We start from the raw sequence: 23863 nt of genomic DNA, 5'->3' as shown, positions 1-23863 counted from the left end.
CCTTCTCATAGTCAAGGGCAAAATTCCCAATAGTAAGAGATGGTGTTTCAGCATCTTTTACAATTTTGCCCTTCAGTTAGCAACATTAGATTGGATTATACAGTACAGATGATGAATGATAAGCAGATGATGAGAAAGGAGAAGCAGATGATGCAAATCTTGGTTCTTTTGCATAATTGCTGCAGGCCTTTGGATCTGAGTTCTATTAAGTACATGTGAAATACAGTCTGGAAAGATAAAAAGGAAAAATAACTAGCCCAGAAAAGGAGTAGATCTATTTCTAAGCAGAATTGAGAGTGCAGGACTTTGATTTAGAACGAAAGTGAAGCTTTCATAAGGAACCAAGCCAATCACTTGAGATAGGTCTGACCTCCCAGAAAGTTTGGTCCGTTTGCAGGTGGATTTTGTGCCATGCTGAATATGCCTGTTGGCCAAAGCTAAGTAAGTGGGTTTTGCACAGAAACATTGTGCATTCCACAGAATTAAATCAGATTTCAAAGTTTTCCCAGTTTCATTCTCATTGTACCAGGCAAAATTTGGTCAGCTTAATTTGTACATGTCAAGGTTTTGTGTGTTGGGCAGAGGGATTGGAAATGTTTAAGATATTCAGTAAGGAGAAGAAGAAGAAATATAGCAGTACTAAATCCCATGGAAGAGACCCCTGGACATTGAAGCTATCCAGTGCTTATGTTTCCCTGAGAGCTATCTATCTTACGTTGGCTTAAATAACATGTGGAGGTGGATTGTTCCACTGCCAAAACCTCTTATCATAAGAAATTTCTTCCTAATGTTTAATTGGAATCTCCTTCATTGTAATATGAATCTATTAAACAAATAAGGCTCTGTTCAATGTCCTAAATCAGTCTAAATAAAATAATAAAAGTTGGATGAGATCACAAAGACCATCTAGTTCAATCTCCAGACATGCAGGTATACATAGTCCATCCCTTTTACCACATTGGTCACTGTCTTCTGAACACGTTTCAAATATTCACTTTTTTCCATTAAAGTTTTAGTTCTTATCTTACATATTGCAAGATCATCTTATCTTACCTTGCAATATATTGCACATGTATAATTTATTTCCTTGGCTCCAATTTTTGAACACGCCCATTGCGCCCTGCTATTGGTTATTGTTTGTTGATCAAACTGTTCAAAGGAGGGAAGGTATGGATCTAGATTTGGCAGCGGTGAAGCCGATAACTAATTCTCCGTTGGAGGGGGATTTCTCTCCTCCATACGCAGAGGATTACTATGAACATCTTGTACAGACGAAACAGCTGGCTTTTCAAATTGAAGACTCTATATTGAACAGGGGTAGATGGACCTCGGAAAGAGTGATCCAGAGGTCCTTGGGTCAAATTCTTTCAAGGAGCCTGACGACAGTCAAGCTAAAGATGATCACTTGGCTCCATAAGGGCTATCAATCATATGATCGCTCTTTACGCCTTATCTTCACTTTTGAGGATAAGTCTATAACAGAGGAATTATGGGCCCTTAGGTTCCGGCTGCTCTCATGGGGCATTACCATTAGAAGAGTATTTGTGGACCCCGTGATTCGCCCTTTGGTGGCCAACCTATCTTTACACACTCAACCATCTGTTAGGCCCAGAGATAATAGGATGTGTAGTCCTCAGCATAGGCTCCCCCCTTTAGAAAAGTCTCAATTAGAGACTCTGGCCCAATCATTTTCCGTACCAGACCAGCAACTTTCACCCTCTTCAACCTCACTACGTTTTTCCAGTAGGCCCCATTTATCCCCTTCTTTTGAAGTAAAGTTAGATGGTGTGTCTAGTAACCTTTTGGATCCAGGGAGCTGACTAGATTCTCTTAAGGATGCTCCAATTGAGCCAGACTCCTTGGGGGGGGGGTGGGGAACAGGCGGGGGGTGGCTCCATCGAGGTCGTGTGGGGGAGGAGGAGGAATTGCCGTCAACGAATTTCCAGGGAGAAGCGCAACAGGGTTCTTGCGACCCTGGAGAAGGATAGGTGTGGTAGCCTCCATGGTAGCCCCTCCCGGCTGAAGGTCCTGCTGTTTAATGCCAGATCCGTCAAAGGTAAATCATCTATTATCCAGGATCTAATCATGGATGAACATGCGGATCTGGCCTGCATCACCGAAACCTGGTTGGATGATCTGGGTGGGGTTAGTCTTACCCAGCTTTGTCCTCCGGGTTTCGGGGTGCATCAGCAGGCCAGGCCAGGAGGGCGGGGAGGTGGGGTTGCGGTGGTCTTTAGGCAGTCCATCGCCCTGGTCAGATGCGTCGCTTTGCAATCGGTCGGGTTTGAGTGTCTCCACTTGAAGGTGGGTACCCGGGACAGTTTGGGGATTCTGCTGGTGTACCGTCCACCCCGCGACACAGCAGTCTCCCTAGGTGGTTTCTAGTGTGGTGTTGGGTTCCCAGCGCCTGTTGGTGCTGGGCGACTTCAACATTCACGCTGAGACCACCTTGACAGGTGCAGCTCAGGAATTCATGGCCGCCATGACGACCATGGGTCTGTCCCAAATAACATCGGGTCCCACTCATCAAGCTGGACATACACTTGACCTGGTTTTTGTTGCGGGCGACGGTTTGGTTGGAGTGGAAGAGCAAATTATTCTTCCATTGTCATGGTCCGACCACTATCTGATCAGTTTAAGACTAACCGTCTCTTCCAACCTCCGCAGGGGTGGTGGACCAATTAAGATGGTCCGCCCCAGGAGACTTATGGATCCTGAGAGATTCCTGAGGTTTCTTGGGGATCTGTCTACCATGGAAGCTGACGATCCTGTCAATGCCCTGGTCTCTCGTTATAATGGCGAGTTGTCCAGGGCAATAGACACGATCGCTCCTGAGCGTCCCCTCTCGCTGCGTGGAGTTGCCCCAGCTCCCTGGTTTACTGGGGAGCTGGCGGAGATGAAACGTGCGAGAAGGAGACTAGAGTGCCGCTGGCAGACAACTCGTGACGTATCTGACCGAGCACGGTCTAGAGCCGCTATTAGGGCCTATTCCGCGGCGTTGCGGGCAGCCAGGAAAGTTTTCTCGACTGCCCGCATCGCGTCTGCAACAAATAGATCTTCAGAGTTGTTTCGAGTTGTTGGGGAGCTCCTCCACCCTCCTCAGGTCGGGGGAGCACCCGACATCTCGTCAACTCGGTGTAGCGAGTTCGCTCACCATTTTGCAGACAAAGTCGCTCAGATTCGTTCCGACTTAGACGCTGGCCTTGATGCATTGCCAGGTGAGGTAACCGAGGCATCTGTCTGTTCGATCTTGTGGGATTCGTTTCAGCTTGTGCAGCCTGATGATGTGGACAAGATTCTTGGAGCGGCGAGGGCAACCACCTGTGCCCTTGACGCTTGCCCATCTTGGCTCTTAAAACAAGCCAGTGGAGGGCTAGTTGATTGGTTTATGAGAATAATCAATGCCTTTTTGGAGCAGGGCATATTTCCATCTGGCCTAAAACAAGCTGTGGTGAGGCCTGGATCCGGCTAACCTCAGTAACTACAGACCAATCTCTAACCTTCCATTCTTGGGCAAGGTCTTGGAGCGGGTGGTTGCTTCCCAGCTCCAGGGATTCTTGGAAGATACGGATTTTCTGGACCAATCGCAATCTGGTTTCAGACCTGGCTACAGTACCGAGACGGCTTTGGTCGCCTTGGTGGATGACCTCCGCAGAGAGCTGGACAGGGGGAGTGTGACCCTGCTGGTTCTCTTGGACATCTCAGCGGCTTTCGATACCATCGACCATGGTATCCTTCTGGGACGGCTCTCTGGGATGGGCCTTGGGGGCACTGCATTGCAGTGGCTCCAGTCCTTCCTAGAGGGCCGTTCCCAGTTGGTGAAGCTGGGGGACACCTGCTCGGACCCCTGGCCATTGACCTGTGGGGTCCCACAAGGTTCCATTTTGTCCCCCATGCTTTTTAATATCTACATGAAACCGCTGGGTGAGGTCATCCGGAGTTTTGGAGTGCGGTGCCATCTCTACACGGATGACACCCAACTCTACTACTCCTTTCCACCTAATTCCAAGGAAGCCCCTCGGATACTGGACCAGTGTCTGGCCGCTGTATTGGCCTGGATGAGGGCGAACAAGCTGAAGCTCAATCCTGACAAGACAGAGGTCCTCCAAGTCAGTTGTACGTCTGATCGGGGTATTGGGTGGCAACCTGTGCTTGACGGGGTCGCACTCCCCCTGAAGGCGCAGGTCCGCAGCTTGGGGGTCCTCCTGGACTCTGCGCTGACACTTGAGGCCCAGGTGTCGGCCGTGGCTGGGAGGGCCTTTGCACAACTAAAACTTGTGCGCCAGCTGCGACCATACCTCGAGAAGTCAGATCTGACCATGGTGGTCCATGCCTTAGTTACCTCTAGACTGGATTACTGCAATGCGCTCTACGTGGGGCTGCCTTTGAAGACGGCTCGGAAACTACAACTAGTACAACGATCTGCAGCCAGGTTTCTAACTGGGGCAGATTACAGGGCGCGCTCAACGCCGCTGTTTAAAGAGCTCCACTGGCTGCCATTTATTTTCCGAGCCCAATTCAAGGTGCAGGTTATCACCTACAAAGCCCTAAACGGTTTGGGACCCACCTACCTTCGAGACCGCATTTCCCCCTATGAACCCGCACAACCTCTTCGCTCGTCGGGAGAGGCCCTCCTCTCGCTTCCACCAACTTCGCAGTTGCGGTTGGTGGGGATGAGGGAGAGGGCCTTCTCCGCCGTGGCCCCCCGGCTGTGGAACTCGCTCCCCAGGGAGATTAGGCAGGCCCCTACCCTACTTTCTTTCAGGAAGAGCCTGAAAACTTGGCTATTCCAGAAGGCCTTCATTGACTGATCCTTGTGGGATCATGTTATTTACCTATTAAGCAGTAGACCCTCTGGATTGTTTTTAGGATTCATTCAGCACTTTAAGTATTACACCTGCTGTATAATTATCCCTCCCTGATAACTTGATATTGCTTTGCACCTTGGCCTGGATCTTTTGACCCAAATCGGGATTTTAATATTATTGTGTATATTGACTTTTATGACTGTTTTTAATCATGTTGAAGTTTTACTGCTCGGTTTAATGTTTTATCTGATTTGTGCTGTCGTGTCTGGGCATGGCCCCATGTAAGCCGCCCCGAGTCCCTCCGGGGAGATGGGGCGGGATATAAGAATAAAATTATTATTATTATTATTATTATTATTATTATTATTATTATTATTATTATTATTATTGGTTATCGGTTGTTGTTGAGTTTATGTCTTCATGATTTTTATGATTTTTATGTTTTTATGTATTAATTCATTGTAATTGAATTTATCTTACGTTGTTGTATTTTATTGTTGCATTACTGGGCTTGGTTCCAATGTAAGCCGCCCCAAGTCCCTTCTGGGAGATGGGGCAGGATATAAGAATAAATTTGTTGTTGTTGTTGTGTTGTTGTTGTTATTATTATTTCATGTTGAATCATTGCTATCCTATCCTGGTTAGAGCTATTCCATTTCTTTTTACTGTATGCCTTTGAATATTATTATTATTATTATTAATATTTTATTTATGATTTTAGACATACATACATAAAAAAGGTAGGGGACAGATTAAGGTATTAAAAAAACCCATATATATATATATATATATATATATATATATATATATATATATAAATATTATTTTTTGAACAGGTGTCTGCTGTTGTTGTGCTGCTTTACGTCCTCGCTACAAACGTCTGGTGGATAACATCTTCCCTGAAGATCCAAAAGTAAGTATTTCTATTCTGTATGGAAAAACAGCATCAAACTACAAGAAAGGAGATCCCAGCTGAACATTAGGAAGAACTTCCTAACTGTGAGAGCTGTTCAGCAGTGGAACTCTCAGCCCCGGAATGTGGTGGAGGCTCCTTCTTTGGAGGCTTTTAAGCAGAGGCTGGATGACCATCTGTCGGGGGTGCTTTGAATGTGATTTTTCTGCTTCTTGGCAGGGGGGTGGACTGGATGGCCCATGAGGACTCTTCCAACTCTATGATTCAAGTAATGTCATTTTCATGGAAACATAACCTTCATGGTTAAACCACCTTACTTGGTTCTCAGTCCATTTCCAAGCAAAATTTAGTGTTTATCTTGGCCATTTTCACTTTTGAGTAAAATGCAGCTCAGTTTCATGCCAACCGATTGGCTTCAGGAGAACCTCAATACTGCTGGAACCCATATCTGCTCCTTCTCCACAATCTTGCAGCACTATTTATTAATTATCTTTATGACTTTACAGTATTTGGTTCAGTGGCCAACAGATGATCAACGCTTTGATACATTTAAGTGTCTCCCAGTAGGATAATGCTTATTAATTTTTGTTCATGCTTTCCTAATGACTCATTTGAAGGTTTTAGGTTTTTTTTCTGGAATACACTTTTAGAAGCAATAATTAGCATTTTTTTTACTTTGCACAGTTTAATATTATCCTGTGGGTATTTCAGATTTTGTTTTGTTGGAGGGGGTAAAGAGTATATCAGTATATTGGAGAATTTAAAAGAACTTGTTAATGTATTCATAGAATTGCTTGCCAGCATTTCTGAGAAATCGTGGAGAACAGGTGAGTTGCCAGAGGACTTGAAATTAGTAAACATTCTCCTCCTCTTCTAAAAAGGCAAAAAAAGAATCCTGGATTACAAGAAGATCCTAGAGTCCATAGATTTACAAGCACTAGTAATAGAACTGACAGCCAGCATGGTGTCATGGTTTAAGTGTTGACTATGACTCTGAAGACCAGGTTCAAAACCACACTTGGCCATTGACAACACCCACTGTCTCGGCTTCAGAGGGAAGCAAATGCAAAGCAGAGCACATCAATTCAAAGAACATACAAAATCAATATTATTTAAACCCTCTAGTAAATACTTTAAAAGCCTAATTTAAAAATAATTTGAATAGGCCTGCTGGAAGATATTGTTCTTTATTGTTGATTTAGACTCAGATAGTATCTTGAGCTGAAACTCTTCCAAAAGGAAATTCCACAATCTGTGGGCAGCTGAAGAAAATGCCCTCTGAGTAACAGTAAGTCTAATTTGGGCTGACTGGAGTGAATGTCATCTAGAGGACCTGAATGTATGAGGTGGATTATACAGGAGGAAATTATGCTGTAGGTAATCTGGACCTAAACTATGTAGGCATGACCAAAACTTTGTACTTTGCCCAGAAACTAATTGGCAGCCAATGGAGTGATTTTAATATTAGCATGATATGTCCTCCCCAAGATGTACCAATCTGCTGCCATGTTTTGAACTGATTGAAATTTATGTACTTGGTACAAAGGTAGTACAGTGCAGAAGTCCAAGCTTGAAGCTACCAGTATGTACGCTACCATCTTTAGACCCTCCAGCTCTAGGAAGGGACAAAGCTGGTCTATCAGCTGAAATTGTTAGTAAGCACTCCTGGTCTTCATATCTATCTGGCTTGACATTTGAAGAAATGAATCCAGGATCTCCCCAAGCTGAAAATACATTTTTTCAAGGGGGTGTGTAACTATTTGACTAGTGACGGCACTAGTTGACACACTTCCAAACCCAAGTTAGGGCTCCTAACAGTAAACACCATCGTCTTGCCTGGATCCAATTTCAGTATGCTTTCCCAATCCATCCCATTACCTCCTTCAGGCATTCATTCAAAGGCAACATATTATCCTTGGCTGATTATATTACTGAAGACATGGAGAAACAAGTCATAAACCATTTGATGGCATATAACAAAAACAGCAAAATAATGGAAGTGTAAATCACAGCGGTGACTACGTCAATTAGTAGGGAAACACTGATAAATAGCTATTTTTATGTTCAGGATGGCCTCGTCAAAGCTGATATGGAGAAACTGACTTTTTACGCTGTTTCTGCTCCTGAGAAGTTGGATCGAATTGGTGCTTATTTAGCAGATCGATTGAGCCGAGATGTTGTCAGACATCGTTATGGGTAAGATGGTTTCTTAGTAATGGTTTTTCTTTCATTGTTGTTCTACCTGAATCCTTGATTCTCCTCATCAACATTCACAAAATGCCATGGGGCAGCTGCAGTGGCTCAACCATGGTTCTGGGGATATTGTTCATTGGACAGCTACAGTGTAGCTCTGCAAAAATGTTGCTCTCAATTGTGCCATTCATTATTTATTTATTTATTTATTTACAGCATTTATATTCCGCCCTTCTCACCCCGAAGGGGACTCAGGCCGGATCACATTACACTTATAGGCAAACATTAAATGCCTTTTAACATAGAACAAAGACAAGACAAACATAGGCTCCGAGCGGGCCTCGAACTCATGACCTCCTGGTCAGAGTGATTTATTGCAGTTAATTGCACTGGCTTGCTCTCCCGCCTGCACCACAGCCCGGGCCTATATCTTGTTGCTGCCTGTAGGGTTCCAATATGATTACTCGTAGTTGGATTGGATCTACTATACTCATCTAGCTCCTATGTCCTCACATAAACAATATCTGTGTGGGTGTTGTACCTTGTATACCATCTGCGCCTATAGTTATGAAATGGCAGAGGCTTAAAGCTTGATCCTGTTATACATTTTTAAGCAAAAATGCCACTGAGCTCTAAAGGGCCTATCCTCAAACTGTGTGTTCATGACAACACAGTTGTAGTGTGCATCTATACTGAAGATTTAATGCAGTTTGACACTCCTTTAATCACCAAGTCTCAATGCTATAGGATCCTGGGTGTCATGTTTGACAAAGTCTTTAGTCTTCTCTGACAAAGAGTGCTGGTGCCTCACCAAACTACAACTCCCAGGACTCCATAGCCATGGCAGTCAGAGTGGCATCAAACTGCATTATTTCCACATTGTAGAAGCACCACTGGTTGCAGAAATTGGGTTAGATTCCTATGAGGTACAGTACTGGGTGATACACTTCAACATCTCAAAGCTGTGGCTAAGCAACATGAGAGTGTAGCTAAGTTGGAAAATGCTATTAATGTGGAAGAATGCATAAGCTAGGAGAGGATGCAGCAGTGTGCTTTTGCCTGAGTCTACAGATTTTTCTTGTCCTCTTCCATCTACTGAGTCAGTTAAGTGCCAGCTACTTATGACTTTAAACTCTTTCACTGCAAAGGAAATAAGATGAGGACAAAAGGGAAAAGTGGGAGGAGAGAGATAATGGAGCAATTGGAAAAATACAATGGCACAAGATTAATTTGGACATTCTCTGCCAAATCAGGACAGTTGGAGGATATCTTGGAACAGTGTTTCAAGCACCAGGAGAGGCAATCTGGCTGGCTGAGAAAGCTTGCCCTTTATGCTGCAGCTAAATAAGGTTAAGGGCTGGGACAAGATCCAAAATGCAGGCATTCCAAAGTACTATTCCGTAACATCTTTGGTCTTTCTCTAGACCAAATGGTCTTTCACCATATAAGCTCACCAAATAGTACAGCATATTATATTATGTGGGTCTTTCTTTGTTTGCTTTCTTAGATATGTCTTCATTGCTATGGAAGCTCTGGACCAACTTTTGATGGCCTGCCATTCTCAGAGCATTAAGCCATTTGTGGAAAGTTTCCTTCACATGGTGGCTAAGCTGCTGGAGTCAGGAGATCCAAAGCTACAGGTTCTTGGAACCAACTCAGTGAGTATACCTCCATTTATTTAAATAAGATATCTGATTCTTCTTTTTTAAAACATTTATCTTTTCCAGCAGGCCTGCCCAATTCAGTTTAAACCTGTAAATTTTAAATTGACATTTTATAGGTATGGTTTGCAGATGTGTTTTAATCATAGGTTTATGTGTTTTTAATCTATGTGTTTGAAATGATTTTTTTTGTTTTTATTTATCTATTGTATGGTAACTATGTTGTACTCTGTCTTGTGCCTTGGGGAGAGGAAGGTAAGAAATAAAATGTTCTTTCTCCTCCTCCTTTCTTCGGTCTCATCTGCACAGCCATATATTACAGTTTGAAACTGCATAATAATAATAATAATAATAATAATAATAATAATAATAATAATAATAATAATAAGCTTTATTTGTACCCCGCCTCATCTCGCCAGAGGGACTCAGGGTGGCTGTAGTCAGTGTAGACTCATATAATGCTGTTTATGTCAAAGACAGAACGCTCCAAGTAGAATACAACACAGTTTATTGAGGTTACAGAACTAAAAATTGCCCGTAGGAAACAAAGGACTAGGCAAACACTTGTCTTCAGTGTGAAACGTAACAAAAATAACTTCGTTTGAGTCTAGATAGTTCAAAAGAATAAACCGGATTAAACAGAAGTTTAATCCGGATTAAAACAAAGGTGCTTACTTCAGCCTGGCAATTAAACAAACAAAAACTGGTTAACAAAAGGTCAAAATGAACACAAAACCCAGCAGCAGATTCCCCTCTGCTACTCAAGAGCTACAGAAGTAACTCGGGCTGTTGCTCCTCCGTGCAACGGGCGAAAACCAGGTCCAGGCACTTCAATCAGGGTAACGACGGTCAGCGGGGTCCCAATCCGGTCCGAGGTCGAAAGCCAAATGCAGACGTCTAGGTTCCACAAGTTCCACCGATAGCCACAGAAGGGTTAGTCCAGAGTCGTAGTCAGTCAGTCAGTCCAGCGTCAATCCAGAGTTGGCAATAATGTCCGTCAAAAAGATGACGGAGGTCCAAGCTATCAAGATTAAACACAAGTTGCACAGGAAAAGCCCACACAGTTCCTCCCGCCGTCTATGCCCAGTGTCCTTGGTAACTTACGTATACAGCAAACGAATCACACCCGTCTTCAGGAAGTTCCCCAACAAGAGCCCAAGCGTTCGTCCAGATTACCTTGCCCAACGCAATTAGCCATTGATTCTAAACCCCATTTTATGCCAGTTCATAACTCCTCATCGCTGTCAGCTGCTATCCTAATTCCAGGTGCCTCCTCATCATCATCCTCATCAGAACTAACACACCTTTGACTACGCCCCACAGCATCCCCAGCTGTGGATCCCGTTCCATCCCTCCAGCCCGTCCACGGGTCCGATCCTGCAACCCGCCAGTCGCCTCCCATGCTATCATTACCAGGAACACCCAAATCCTCCCTCACACGAGTCCATTCCATGTCATCCTCCTCTGAGCTAACCATCTCTTCCTCCATTCCCTCGGTAAAACCCTCGAAGGAGTCTTCGTCAGTTGGTTCTGCAAATAAGTCCTGGAGCCGCTTCCTTTCACGCTCCTCAAAAGAGTCTGACTCTCGAGGAGTCTTACGACCTCGTCTCCTAGTATCGGAGCCAGAAGGCTCAACCATAACAGTTTAACTGCCTGGAACTACATCATATGGATCTACATTGACCATATAATGCAGTTTCAAACTGCATTATATGGCAGTGTAAATGACACTTTATTTTAAGCTGGCAAAGGCTGAACTGTCAATCAGTAGCCTCACCTTCCCGAAAGATAGATGTGCTGTTTATTTTGAATTCTTCTGTAGAAAATAAGCTATTTCAGAGTGGAATCACTTCAGTTTGATTTTGTTATATCATAACTTATTCTGGAATTAACTACAAATGGCTAATAATGTGTACTTACATTTTTGCAATGATAAAGATATAATTACCTTACATTATGTTAATATTGCAGGTTCATAAGGGAGAACATCAGGCTATTTGTGGGTGTAACTGATTTCTAAAACTAAATTGGTACAGGTTGAGCATCCCCTATCCAGAATTCTGAAATCCTCCAAAATCGTCCATCTGGTTGTCTCAGATAGTGACACCTTTGCTTTCTGATGGTTCAATGTACATAAATATGGTTTTGTGTTCAACATTATTTTGAAAGATCATAAAATTACCACCAGGCTATGTGTATAAGGCATATATGAAACATGATTAGACTTGAGTCCCATTTCCATGATATCTCATTGTGTATGTATATGTTAATATAGGTATTCCAAAAAAAATCTGTAACACTTTTGTTTCCTTGTATTTTGGATAAAGGATATTCAAATCGTACCCTCAAATCCAAAACTGTCCACATAGGTGGCTGAGATAGTGACACCTTTGCTTCCTGATGATGAAATGGTCCAAGTTCTGAGTTTTATTTTTATCTTATGCCAGTTGAGGGTGTTGAGATGACCACAGGAGGAAAGTATAGTTTGTACCACAAATTAGTGACTTTTTGAAAGGAATTGCAATGCACGAGGGTTATCCAGAAAGTAGATTATGTTTTGGAATTAAAAATGAACAATGTATAGGAGAAAACATTTACCATATGCAGTTGAAAGCCAGACCCAAATACCACATCTCACATAGTCGCCATTCAAATCTAGGCACTTACCATAGCGATGAAGGAGCTTTGCAACTCCTTCCCCACTAAATTCTGCCACTTGCGTCCTCGACCACTTGTTTCCAACAATGGGGGCGTGGCTGGCAACGCAGCGTTTTGGCGACACTGCGCAGCTGCAGGAAGCGGTTGGGGACACAAGTGGCAGAATTTAGTGGGGAAGGAGTTGCAAAGCTCATTCATCGCTATGGTAAGTGCCTAGATTTGAATGGCGACTACGTGAGATGTAGTATTTGGGTGTGGCTTTCAACTGCATATGGTAAATGTTTTCTCCTATACTTTGTTCATTTTTAATTCCAAAACGTAATCTACTTTCTGGATAGCCCTCGTAATTAATCTACCTTTGAGAAATATGAAGACATTCTTTCCTTTTATCTGAAATAAATACATTCCTGAGACTAAATGAGAGAAAAAAGTTGAAAGCACACTCTATCATATACTTGAGTCTACTTCATCAGATGTGAGTGGAATTCTCTATCGCGGTCTACATTATTCAAAGATGTAGCCATGTTAGTTTGAATTGGTATGCAAAAGGGACCTTGTAGCAGTGAAACTGCAAGAGAAGTTGGTAACGTAAGCCTTCATATACTTAAATCTGCTTCATTGTGTGAACTGCCAAGGAATCGGCTTTTGTAAGCAGGCTGTCTGTGTGAATATAATATGCATTTGATTATGGGAGAAGGTACATTAGCTGAAAATGAGTTTCTGCATATTATAATTCCAACGGAATGGTGAAGAGAGAGACATCGAGTGTAGATAATTTTCCTCCTCAAGGCAGAGTCTTGTCTAGACACTTGTGGAAAGTCAAAATGTGCTCGTTGATTGTATAATAATTCCTTGTGTCTGCTGCGTCGTGGTTTATGAGTATGATACTCTAATACTGAGAGTATAAAATTAGGGTTGGAGGGTCCAGACATCAGAGGAAGTGACATCAAAATGGCTTGCCTATGAAATGTTTGTGCAGTGTTACAACAGAAATGTATTATTTTTATATTTAAAATGCATGCAGTGTGTCAATATACCTACAAGGCTAAAACTCAGTGCTAATTTACTTTTCAAACCTTCTACTAATGTACATACACATTAGGAACTGTCCTCATTATCTCCGTGACAAGGACACTTTAAATCAGGTGTTTTCATCCACATGTGCTAGAAGCATGTAATAATAATAATAATAATAACGATAATAATAATAACTTACTTATATTCCGCCCTTCTCCCCAAGGAGACTCAGAGTGGATTACAACATATACACAAACAGAGGCAAACATTCAATACTTTGTTACAAATGGAAATACAGTGAAACACAAATGCACGGACAAAGGCAAAGGCTTCTCCTTTCATTTCTGGCTTTGGAGGCGATGCTCATTTCTGATTCTCGGGAATGTGCTTTTCTCTGTTTCCAATCCAAGAAGCCTGCATTGTAGTGAACACCTCCTGGTTGTGTGGCCGGCAAGATTGCTTGGGGTGTTTTATTGCCTTTTCCTGCCAAAGCAGTATCTATTTATCTACTCACATTTACATGTTTTCGAACTGCTAGGTTGGCAGGAGCTAGGAAGATCACCCCGTCTTGAACTGCCCACCTTCAGGTCAGCAGTTCAGCAGCCCTGGTTTTTTTTATGATAGTTTTTTAATAGTCACTGACTTTGTGAAATAGTCTAGTATTTTAGCTACAATATTGTGGCATGGGAAGAGATCAATGGGGGCAGAGTTGGCATAGTGAGTTATTGCATTGGGTGACACCAACCCTAGTGATGCCAATTGTCTGGGATGAGTACAGTAGAGTCTCACTTATCCAACATTCGCTTATCCAACATTCTGGATTATCCAATGCATTTTTGTAGTCAATGTTTTCAATACATCGTGATATTTTGATGCTAAATTCATAAATACAGTAATTTATGGCTTCTCCTTAATCTTTCCTTATTATCCAAGATATTCGCTTATCCAATGTTATGCCGGCCCGTTTATGTTGGATAAGTGAGATTCTACTGTATAATCAATATAGCTCTTATTTCGATACACAGTATACAAAATACAATATTTTCAGTGTTAATGGCAATCAGAAATAAGGCCATGTGAGATTATGTTCACCAAGCCATCATTATTATATTCACCAAGCTGTCATCCACATTATGTTCACCAAACATTCTCTGTCACTTTTTTCCCAGCCTAGTTGGAAAACCTTTCTGTTTTATTCAGCCTTTTGATGGCATTTAAGCCTGATTATATATTTTCTCCTAACATGCGCTGCTGTTTTATTCTTTCTTTTATGTTGTGTTGGCGAATGACATTCTCCTGTCATTAAAAATGATACTGCAGTTTCTTTTATGTCTTTTAGCATGACATTAATGGTATTGTGTTTGAGAGAATTTAGTCATCAAGATGCCACAAGACTCTGTTTTGCATTGAGGCATATGACTGTGTTTTCAAATTCTGTCTTACTTCTGCAGTAGCATGAACAGCTGCTTCTTTAGTAACATGCATAGACGCATTATGTGGAAATGAAATGATTAGCATACCTTCCAACTATTCACACTTGACAAGAATAGTCCTAATTACTACTCCTGTCATCCCACCTTTTCAGGTAATTTTAACAAAGCCCAGTTTCTGTCTCTCCTCCTATTATATTTCCCCTTTGTCCTCGGCTGGCTTCACTTGCTGCAAACTGAGCTCAAAGTGCAAAAGTAGTTTGCAGTCAATTAACTTACAGAATGATTGCTGGCATTGCTTGTGCTACAAACACAGCAACTACCTTAAGACTTTGTTCATGGTCCTTTTGTCTTCCTGTGTGCCACTGAGACAAATGCCTCAGCAATACACTAAAGGTGGGAATTAAACCTCTGAGTACATCCTCCAAGTCCTCAATTCCAGGGGAATAATTTTCAACAGTCCAAAGCATCACTGGGCTGATGTATTCTGCATGTGGTAGCTATCCACTGGAGGACGTAACAAGGATTCAGCCAATGCAACACCATTATCGAAAGTCAGTCTTGCCTTTCCAGTAGGCTTGAGCAAAGGCAAACTACTGCAGCTCCTCCTAACTTGTGTGTTTTCCTCATTGAGAACTTTTGCTGTCTGATGTTTTTGGACAAATGCATCTCAATTTTCATCAGCAACTGTGATGGTAGTTGTTTTGAAATGTGGTCTTTGTTGTTCAGTTGACCCTCCACATTTGCAGGTTTGACTTTTGTGGATTTGATTATGCATGGATCTGATTAACATGTTCTCACAAAGAAGCTAGATCCTTCATGCCGACTCATCTGAAAGTTGACCACAGAACCATCCTGGATGACTGAGGGCCCTTCCACACAGCCATATAACCCAGAATATCAAGGCAGATAATACACAATATTTGCTTTGAACTGGGTTTTCTGAGTCCACATAGCCATATAATCCAGTTCAATGTTTAGTTTATACAGCTGTGTGGAAGGGGCCTTGGAGCTTCCTTGAGAGAGTAATCTCTAGGCCAGTGTGTTGTTGACTACTCTTCTGATTCTGAGGGAAAAGGAGGACAGGTGGAAGAAGAAGCAGCACTTGGGGATTTGGGGCTAAGTTGTAAGGGAGGAGGAGGAGGCAAACATATCACAACTCCCCGTGTTTCAAAGGGAGAAAGAAGTCAGAAGGAGATCAGCTAGGTCAGCAATGAAAATGCTGAAAGTCAGACCATGCCCTAGAGACAGCTATGTTGGGAGCTCGGAGCTATAAATTAGCAGCAAAGTCAGGGGCCCAATGCTGAAAGCAACTGGCCCACTTTGGGTGAGTTCCTGTTCCAAGCACCATGTCTCTGTTCCAGCATTGGTCCTTGCTGAAGGCTCTTGGCTATTGACTTTTGTTTCTGCAACCTGTAACCTGTTGAAGACCAGGCATTACCATTGGGATTGTACTTTCTGTTTCACTTATTATCTTTATTTTAGCTGAAGTAAAGCCTTTTTATTTACTTTCACTTGTGTCTTAAGGCTATTTCTCATGTAAAAGTGGATACAGTAGTTCTTAATCTGTGGGTTCCCACATGTTTCGGCCTTCAATTCCCAGAAATCCTAACAGGTGATAAACTGGCTGGGATTTCTGGGAGTTACAGGCCAAACATCTGGGGATTCACAAGTTGAGAACCACTGCTCTAGTCCCTCCTCTGCAATGCCAACACAAATTGACCATAGAGTCATACTGGAGGATCTAGAAATTCCAAGAAAGATGTCATCTCATGTAGAAATTAACATTTTTATTTGCAGTTTTTCACTTTTTGAGGATCTTGTGCCCTTAACCCCAGTGAAAATGGAAGGATGAATGTGTGAGACTGCTGATTCTCAGAGGAATGTTACAAGCAAAGAAGCTTGACAATATAATGTTATTGTCTCAAAGCGTTGTCAATACTACTCATGTATTGACATCAGATATACATTTGTTATGGTGGAAGATATGTCAACCTCATGTTTTCTCCCTCTCAATTTCATTAGTTTGTCAAATTTGCGAACATTGAAGAAGACACACCTTCGTACCACCGGCGTTATGACTTCTTTGTGTCTCGATTCAGTGCCATGTGCCACTCTTATCATGAGGATCCTGAAATACAAACTGAGTAAGTCATCAGATATACAGGTTTCTTTCAAATTATTCTCTAGAATTTTTACATGTTTGATTCCAATAACTCCAGTCCTCTGATACTGGTTTGGATGTGCTATGTATATCAGGATGGATCACATTTTGGGGACTGGATTCATGTCAAAAGTGGTTACAGAGCTCATTAGGGTCAAGTAAAAATCAAATGTTGCAGATTATCCTGGTTTGTGCCATCTTTCTGGGGGTACATCTACACTGTAGAATTAACTCAGTTTGACACCACTTTAACTTCCATGGCTATGGAATCCTGGATTTGTAATTTGGAAGGGTACCAGTACTCTTTGGCAGAGAAGGTTAAAGACCTTGTTAATCTTCCATTCCCATAATTCCATAGCATTGAGCCATGGCAGTAAAAGTGATGTCAAACTGAATTAATTCTACAGTGTAGATGTACCATTGGTTTTAGTTGGGGGAAAAGAAGAAAGATCGGAGAGCTGATTTATGATCAGTAAGCTCTTCTCCTCATGTGAAAGAGACAGTGCACTGCAAGATCTGTCTATCTGTGCATCTGTCTGTCTGTTTGTCCCTCTATCTGAACTTGAGTTTGTCTCACCAGACTACAATTTCCATGATTACATAACATTGAGCTATGCACTCAAACTGGTATCAAACTACATTCATTTTACAATGGAGGTGCACCTCATGTTGTTGTTCCATTCCAAAGAGAATGAAAGTTTAATGCACAAAATCTTGAAAAAAAACTAACTAGGGAATTGTTTTCAAGAGCATCTGCTTGGGATTTCTTGGACCAAGAAAAAGGGATTTCTTGGACTAAGGCACATAATCTTCTAGACTTGAGGTGCTTGGCTCCCTCCCTCAGCTGTACAGAGCAAAGCATTTTTGATTTGTTTTTCAGAAAATCATCTCACAGTGCCTCCGCATAACCATTTGTGGCAATCTCTATTCCCAAAATAAACTGCTACAGGTCATATGTCGGTGTTTTTAATCTCTGGAGCTAGAATTCTGAACGTAGCTTCAGAAAGCAGCCACTGTTAATGATCCAGGCAGCTATAATAAAATAATATGTTGCCTTGATGTGCTGGCATCCTTTGTTGGAAAAAAGCACAAATAAAATAAAATTAATGATGGCTGTTTCACCTATCTTACATACGTCCAAACTCTTTCTAATCCTCATTTTTCACAAATATATACGTTTCTCTGTAATGAGTTGGTGTATGGTCTGATAATCACATTTCATATAATTATAGGAAGTTCCAGTTAGACTAGGAGCTTCCTATAATAATATTAATTGCTTATAGATTTCAGGGGTCGTTATTGTTTAAAATGCATTGTTAGACTGTGAAAATGATATTGAGCAGACAACCAGCAGTAACATGTAAATAACTGAAAAAAAAATAGGCAATAAAATTTGGATGTGCTGTGTCTCCAATATGCTTTTTTATGACTCAAAAAAGCATATTGCCTGGTCTTTAGCTCCCTCTGGTGAAAAGAAGTATTCCTTGTACATATTAGCAGAAGAGAATATAAACAGAAAATCTTTACATTCCATCCAGTTCTGGTGAATAGCCCAAAACACTATGAAACACAAGACATCAATAAATAAAAAGATCGTGATACAGTAGGAATTGAAAAACTGGGGACCATTAAGTTTCTGTCAGAGCAATGGTTGGTTCCCAAACTCGAGATGTTTTGGATTTTAACTTGCAAGTATAGCCAGCATGGCCAATAATCAGGAATTTTGGGAGCTGAAATCCAAAACAGGAATTAATACTTTCAAACCAGGAACTGATTTTTTTCAAAATTTGTTACATAGTGCTATTCATGGAATTTATTATTCACAGATTTGATTACAAATGTTCTTGCTAGGAATCTCTAGATCCACCAGTGTGGATTCTATGGACAACTCAGGCCTCTTCCACACTGGCCTATATCCCAAGTTCTGATCCCAGGTTATCTGTTTATCCCAGATTATCTGGCGGTTTAGACTCATATAATCCAGTTCAAAGTAGATAAATCTGGGATCAGATCCTGGGATATAGGGCAGTGTAGATCCAGCCATGTCAGAGTAATTTGCAGCACAGCAGCAGTTGGATGGAATCAGTGGAACGCAGAACGAAGTGACATCAGAGACAATGGTAAAACTATATACAAGTTTTACTGAAAGCAGTAATAATCAAGACAAACAGGCTTGTAGACAATGGACGAACACAGGACTTGGCTCTCACTCCAGGCAGACAGCACTCGACTCAGAACAGAACTGATCTGAACTGATGCAATCAGCAATGCACACACACTTGTGTCTGGACACTCCCTGGTTCCAGCCACACATCAAGGACATCACAGCTTCTTAATAATTAACTCTTTCCAGACTATGTTACACTCTGGATGATGCAATCAGTATGCAATACAGGCAAGACACAAATTTCATTTAAACACTACCAATACACAAATCCCACATTAACATATTCTGGTTATGTTGGAGGACCTGGAGATTTCTAGAGAGAACACATCTATAGGAATCTATATCCTCTCAGGAAATTCTATGTACAGCTTCCAGCCAAAGTTAATCTTGGGGTCATGCTGGAAGACTAAATTCCCTTCTACACTGCCATATAATTCAGTTCAAAGAAGATAATCTGGAAGTGTAGAAGGGTCCTAAGAAATCTCTAGAGGACTGTTCTCGCAGATAACACTTGGTGACTTTTCATTTTCTTGGGTGTCCCGTTCTCCTAACCCCAACAAATGTGGAGGAATGGCTGTCATATGCAGTGGAGGAGCTACATTGGAACAAATTGCTTTTTAAGAACAATAAAAGGAGCAATGGGAATACATTACTTAACCCCTTTTCCCTTGTCCTGGATAAAGAGTACAAATGACTTTTGCATTTTGACTTCAGTAGGCTGCAATTGATGTAAGCTTAGGACACAATGGGGACTGGGACAAGGAGGAGAGAGAATCTGAGATATTTTGAAAGATGGTGAAAAGGTGAGACAGTAGACGATTCATCGAGAAATTTAAAGGACGTGTTCCCAATGCAAAGCAAAGTTCCAGTGCCTAGAAAACTAGTTGCTTGGTGCTGTTTTGGAGAATGCTGCCTAGGGACCTATGTTGCTTTGGGGATTCAAATAATGACGATTCAGAAAATATCTCCCAAGTTTGAGCTGAATATATAATGACAAAACACTGGCACATTACCATGTCCACAAATCCCATTTTGCTCCTTTTCCCCCAGGATCCGAATTGCTGGAATCAGGGGCATTCAGGGAGTGGTCCGGAAGACTGTTAATGACGAACTTCAAGCAACCATATGGGAGCCTCAGCACATGGACAAGATCGTTCCCTCCCTGCTTTTTAATATGCACAAGATTGAAGACGTTGATAGGTATGTATATGTGAGCTTACAAAATATTTTCCTCACACTTTCAAAAACCATTTAATGGTTTCATTATGTGTTTGCTAATTTAATTAATATATGGATTTGATTATATGATACAAATTTGAAAGATGGCTATATTTCTCCTATTTTAATTGCTTTTAATTGCTTTCCCTGCTATCAGTGATGCTCCCAAGACTATTGCAATCTTTATACATCTAGGACTACAATTCCCATACATCCTACAGTCGGGGCTGCTGGTTCAAGACGATCCCAGTTCCTGAGGGTTTATGTCCAAAACCTGAGACTTAGGCAGAAATGCTATTGATATTATTAGGTATTTCAGATTAAATACCAATTATATTTGTTCTGCAGCCCTAGTGGCTCAGTGTGTTAAAGCGCTGAGCTGCTGAACTTGCAGACCGAAAGGTCCCAGGTTCAAACCGGGGGAGCGGAGTGAACGCCCACTGTTAGCTCCAGCTTCTGCCAACCTAGCAGTTCGAAAACATGCAAATGTGAGTAGATCAATAGGTACTGCTCCGGCGGGAAGGTAACAGCGCTCCATGCAGTCATGCCAGCCACATGACATTGGAGGTGTCTACGGACAACGCCGGCTCTTCGGCTTAGAAATGGAGATGAGTACCAACCCTCTGAGTCAGACACGACTGGACTTAACATCAGGGGAAACCTTTACGTTTATCTATATTTGTTCATTGCTTGTCATTACACACAGAGAAAGAAAACCTTTCATTGTTTGGAAACTTACGTTACAAGGGCTGTTCCCAAATAAAAGATAATAGTCTGATCCTTGTATCAATGTGGGTTACATTCCTGGTTTACTGTGGAACCAGGAATCATGGATAGCAATGGATGCTATTGAAATGAATGGCTTCCACTTGAATTTTCCATAGAGTTGACCTGGAAGACCAGGATGAACTTGTGGTAATGTCTGGAAGAAGCATACTATAGAATCACCTGGAGATATAAAAAATTCCTAGAAAAAGCGTATTGTTTTAGATGCAAGTGGGTGAAGCCGTAGCTAGCGGTGCCATGGGTATGGGAACTGTATGGTATTCTTTCTCGCCTATATAAGGAGATGGGATAAGAACATTTAGTCGAGCCTACTGCTAGTAAAGATGAGGTGCCTTAGGCTATATTTAAGAGGAAGCAAAACTAAGAAAGTCCTCTGAAATTCATGGGGTCTCCATAGATTTCCAGGTGAAGGCTCATACACCACCCACTTGTTTGTAGCCAGTTGGTGATGCAGAACAGAGCAGAGGATGGCTCTTTAACGTCACAGAGCAGAATAAGTAAACACATAGACTCCCTGGAGAGCCTTTGCAGTTGCAGGAACCAACCAGTCAATTTTAGCTTGCAAAATGTAGCAAGCTGATGCTGTTCTAGCTGTATTAAAGCTTTGCACACAGCCCTTTCCTCTTGCTCAGAACTGAATCTAACAAAACTGGAGAATTTGTTCTGCCTGATGGCCCATGAAAGCTAGAAACCAGGGCCAGGCCTTTAGATTTGGTAGCCCTCTCTACAAACAGCAATTGACTCAATTTGAGCAAAGAAATTATTTCCATAAAAAATTCAAGGTCAACATAAAAAGAAGATCGAAAGAAAATGTGGTTTTTCACTCTCGTCCCAAATCAACTCTTAAAATAACGCATCTCAGTGCCTGCATACATACATAAACTAGAGGTAAATGGATCAATTCACAATTCTTAAGACTTCTGTAACATAGTGGCAACCCTGTTGTTTTTTTTTTTTAATGATGACTTAAAGGAGAATTCAGCAGTTTCGAAATGCTACCTTAGATGAAAATATTCTACTCAAAAGACTAATGCTTATCAGTACAGTGCACTGTCTAACCTTTAGATGCAGACATGATGCAAAGCTTGAAAACAGCATTTATAGTTTGCTGATCTGTTGTCCTCATACAGTGTAGGCAATAAGTTTCGCATCTCGTTTTCTTTTTGGATATTGTGACTCTTTGCATATGGAGGCAGTGCCGAGGGAGGTTGCTTGAGGAGTGGGCGGAAAACAGATGGTCCACACAGATGGCCTCATGATGGAAAAAACAGTTTCTGCAACCCCATAGTGACGGGATAGCAGCACACTCCCCACTTAAAAGAGAAGGATTGTGTGCTGTGTCTTAAAGAACCCTTCAGAGCTCTGGATAAAGCCGATGTGATTAAATGTATATACTCATGTATAACTCTAGAAATTGTAGTCCCCAAAACTAGATTGAATTATCCAATGTAAGTACTGTACATTAACTCATATCAAAAAAGAAACAGTTTCTGAGTAGAGTGGTGAAAGGCAAGAGCTTAGTCCATCCTAGAAAAGCTAAAAGAAGCACTGATTCCTTATACTTCACTACTTAGTTCTGCTTTTGGCCTATTTGTATGCCTGGGTGGAAAAATGGCAGAGGCCAAGGGTACATCCTGAAGGAGTATAGCACTTTTCCCATGACACAAAATGACCCTTGGCTTAGCCATGGTCCAAACTGAAATCTATAATTTTGGTGTCAAAACCTGGCCTTGACTTACACAAAAGGCTGAATGAGTCAACCCAGGTTTTTGGGCTTCATTTTTTACACATTTCTTGAGTATATATTGTAGTACTTCTAGAGCAGTGGTTTCCAACCTGAAGTCCATGGACCACAGTCCCCAAGAATGAAAATATTGTCCACGGCCTCACCATTACTATACCATTGCAACGAGAATGACTGGTCCCACGGAACCCTTTCGTAGTGCCGAGGCAATGGGGATGTTGGGAGGTGAGAAGCTACCCACGAAAGGCACAAATAAGCCTCCTGACTGTTGCTTCTCTTCCTCCTCCCTTTGAGTGGAACCATTCCATGTGGCACCTGAAAGCGGAGGTGCCTTGATGTCTTTGTTTTTAGGCCTGTTTCCGGGGTTATTTGGAGTGCTGATTTAGAAAATTGCATTGGATAGACCACATCAGCTCTATATTATTAAATATTGTTTTTTTGTGGGTGAGCAGATGGCGACTACTGGATGGCATATGTCCTATATCAGAAACTAGAGCTAATGTGGTCTATCCAATGTAATTTTCTGAATCAGCACCCCAAATAACCAAACTGAATCTAAAGTTGACCAAAAATGATTTGTAATCCTTTTGGTACTAAAGTTGGAGAGTGGTCCCTGGTCAAAAAAAGGTTGGGAACCACTGTTCTAGAGAATTAAGATGCATATTAATTATAAGCATCATAAGTGCTTATATGTCAATTTATTGTGTATAAGTCGTCCTCTTGGGGAAAACATAGCTTCTTAATACCCCACAAGGAAGCACCCAAACACTCAGAAATCTCATATTAGTTTTGATATGTCCCATGGATAAGTTGAGGATTATTCCACGGAGTGAGAAAAACACAAATTCTGCCTCAGAGGGTCATTTGCCCCAGTTGCCATCACCATTTCCCCTGCCAGCATTCAAAAAGGCCAGAAATAGTGCTGTGGTAAAGGGAATGGAAGAACCTGGTGCTTCTTTTAGATTCTCACAGAATGGACTAAGTGCTTTCTTTTCCATTCCTGTTTCTAATTAAAAGCAAGTGCTTAGTCCATTCTGGGAGAATCTAAAGGAAGCATCAACCTCTTACATTCAAATTTGCTGTCACTTATACATGAGTCTAACA

The 23863-nt window shown here is 41.7% G+C and overlaps 1 protein-coding gene across 1 annotated transcript in view; it reads left to right on the top strand.

Annotated features, from left to right (window-relative positions):
- efr3a (EFR3 homolog A) overlaps window positions 1-23863 on the top strand; it is an 87786-nt gene that overhangs the window by 30150 nt on the left and 33773 nt on the right. The window contains exons 3-7 of the mRNA XM_062980022.1: window positions 5645-5721; window positions 7790-7917; window positions 9422-9572; window positions 16706-16827; window positions 20062-20211. Of these exons, the coding sequence (XP_062836092.1) occupies window positions 5645-5721; window positions 7790-7917; window positions 9422-9572; window positions 16706-16827; window positions 20062-20211 (628 nt within the window). The remainder of the gene's footprint in view (window positions 1-5644; window positions 5722-7789; window positions 7918-9421; window positions 9573-16705; window positions 16828-20061; window positions 20212-23863) is intronic.

This window comes from Anolis carolinensis, chromosome 4, assembly GCF_035594765.1.
Source record: "Anolis carolinensis isolate JA03-04 chromosome 4, rAnoCar3.1.pri, whole genome shotgun sequence".
NCBI lineage: Eukaryota > Metazoa > Chordata > Lepidosauria > Squamata > Dactyloidae > Anolis > Anolis carolinensis.
This window is presented reverse-complemented; position numbering and strand designations above follow the sequence as displayed.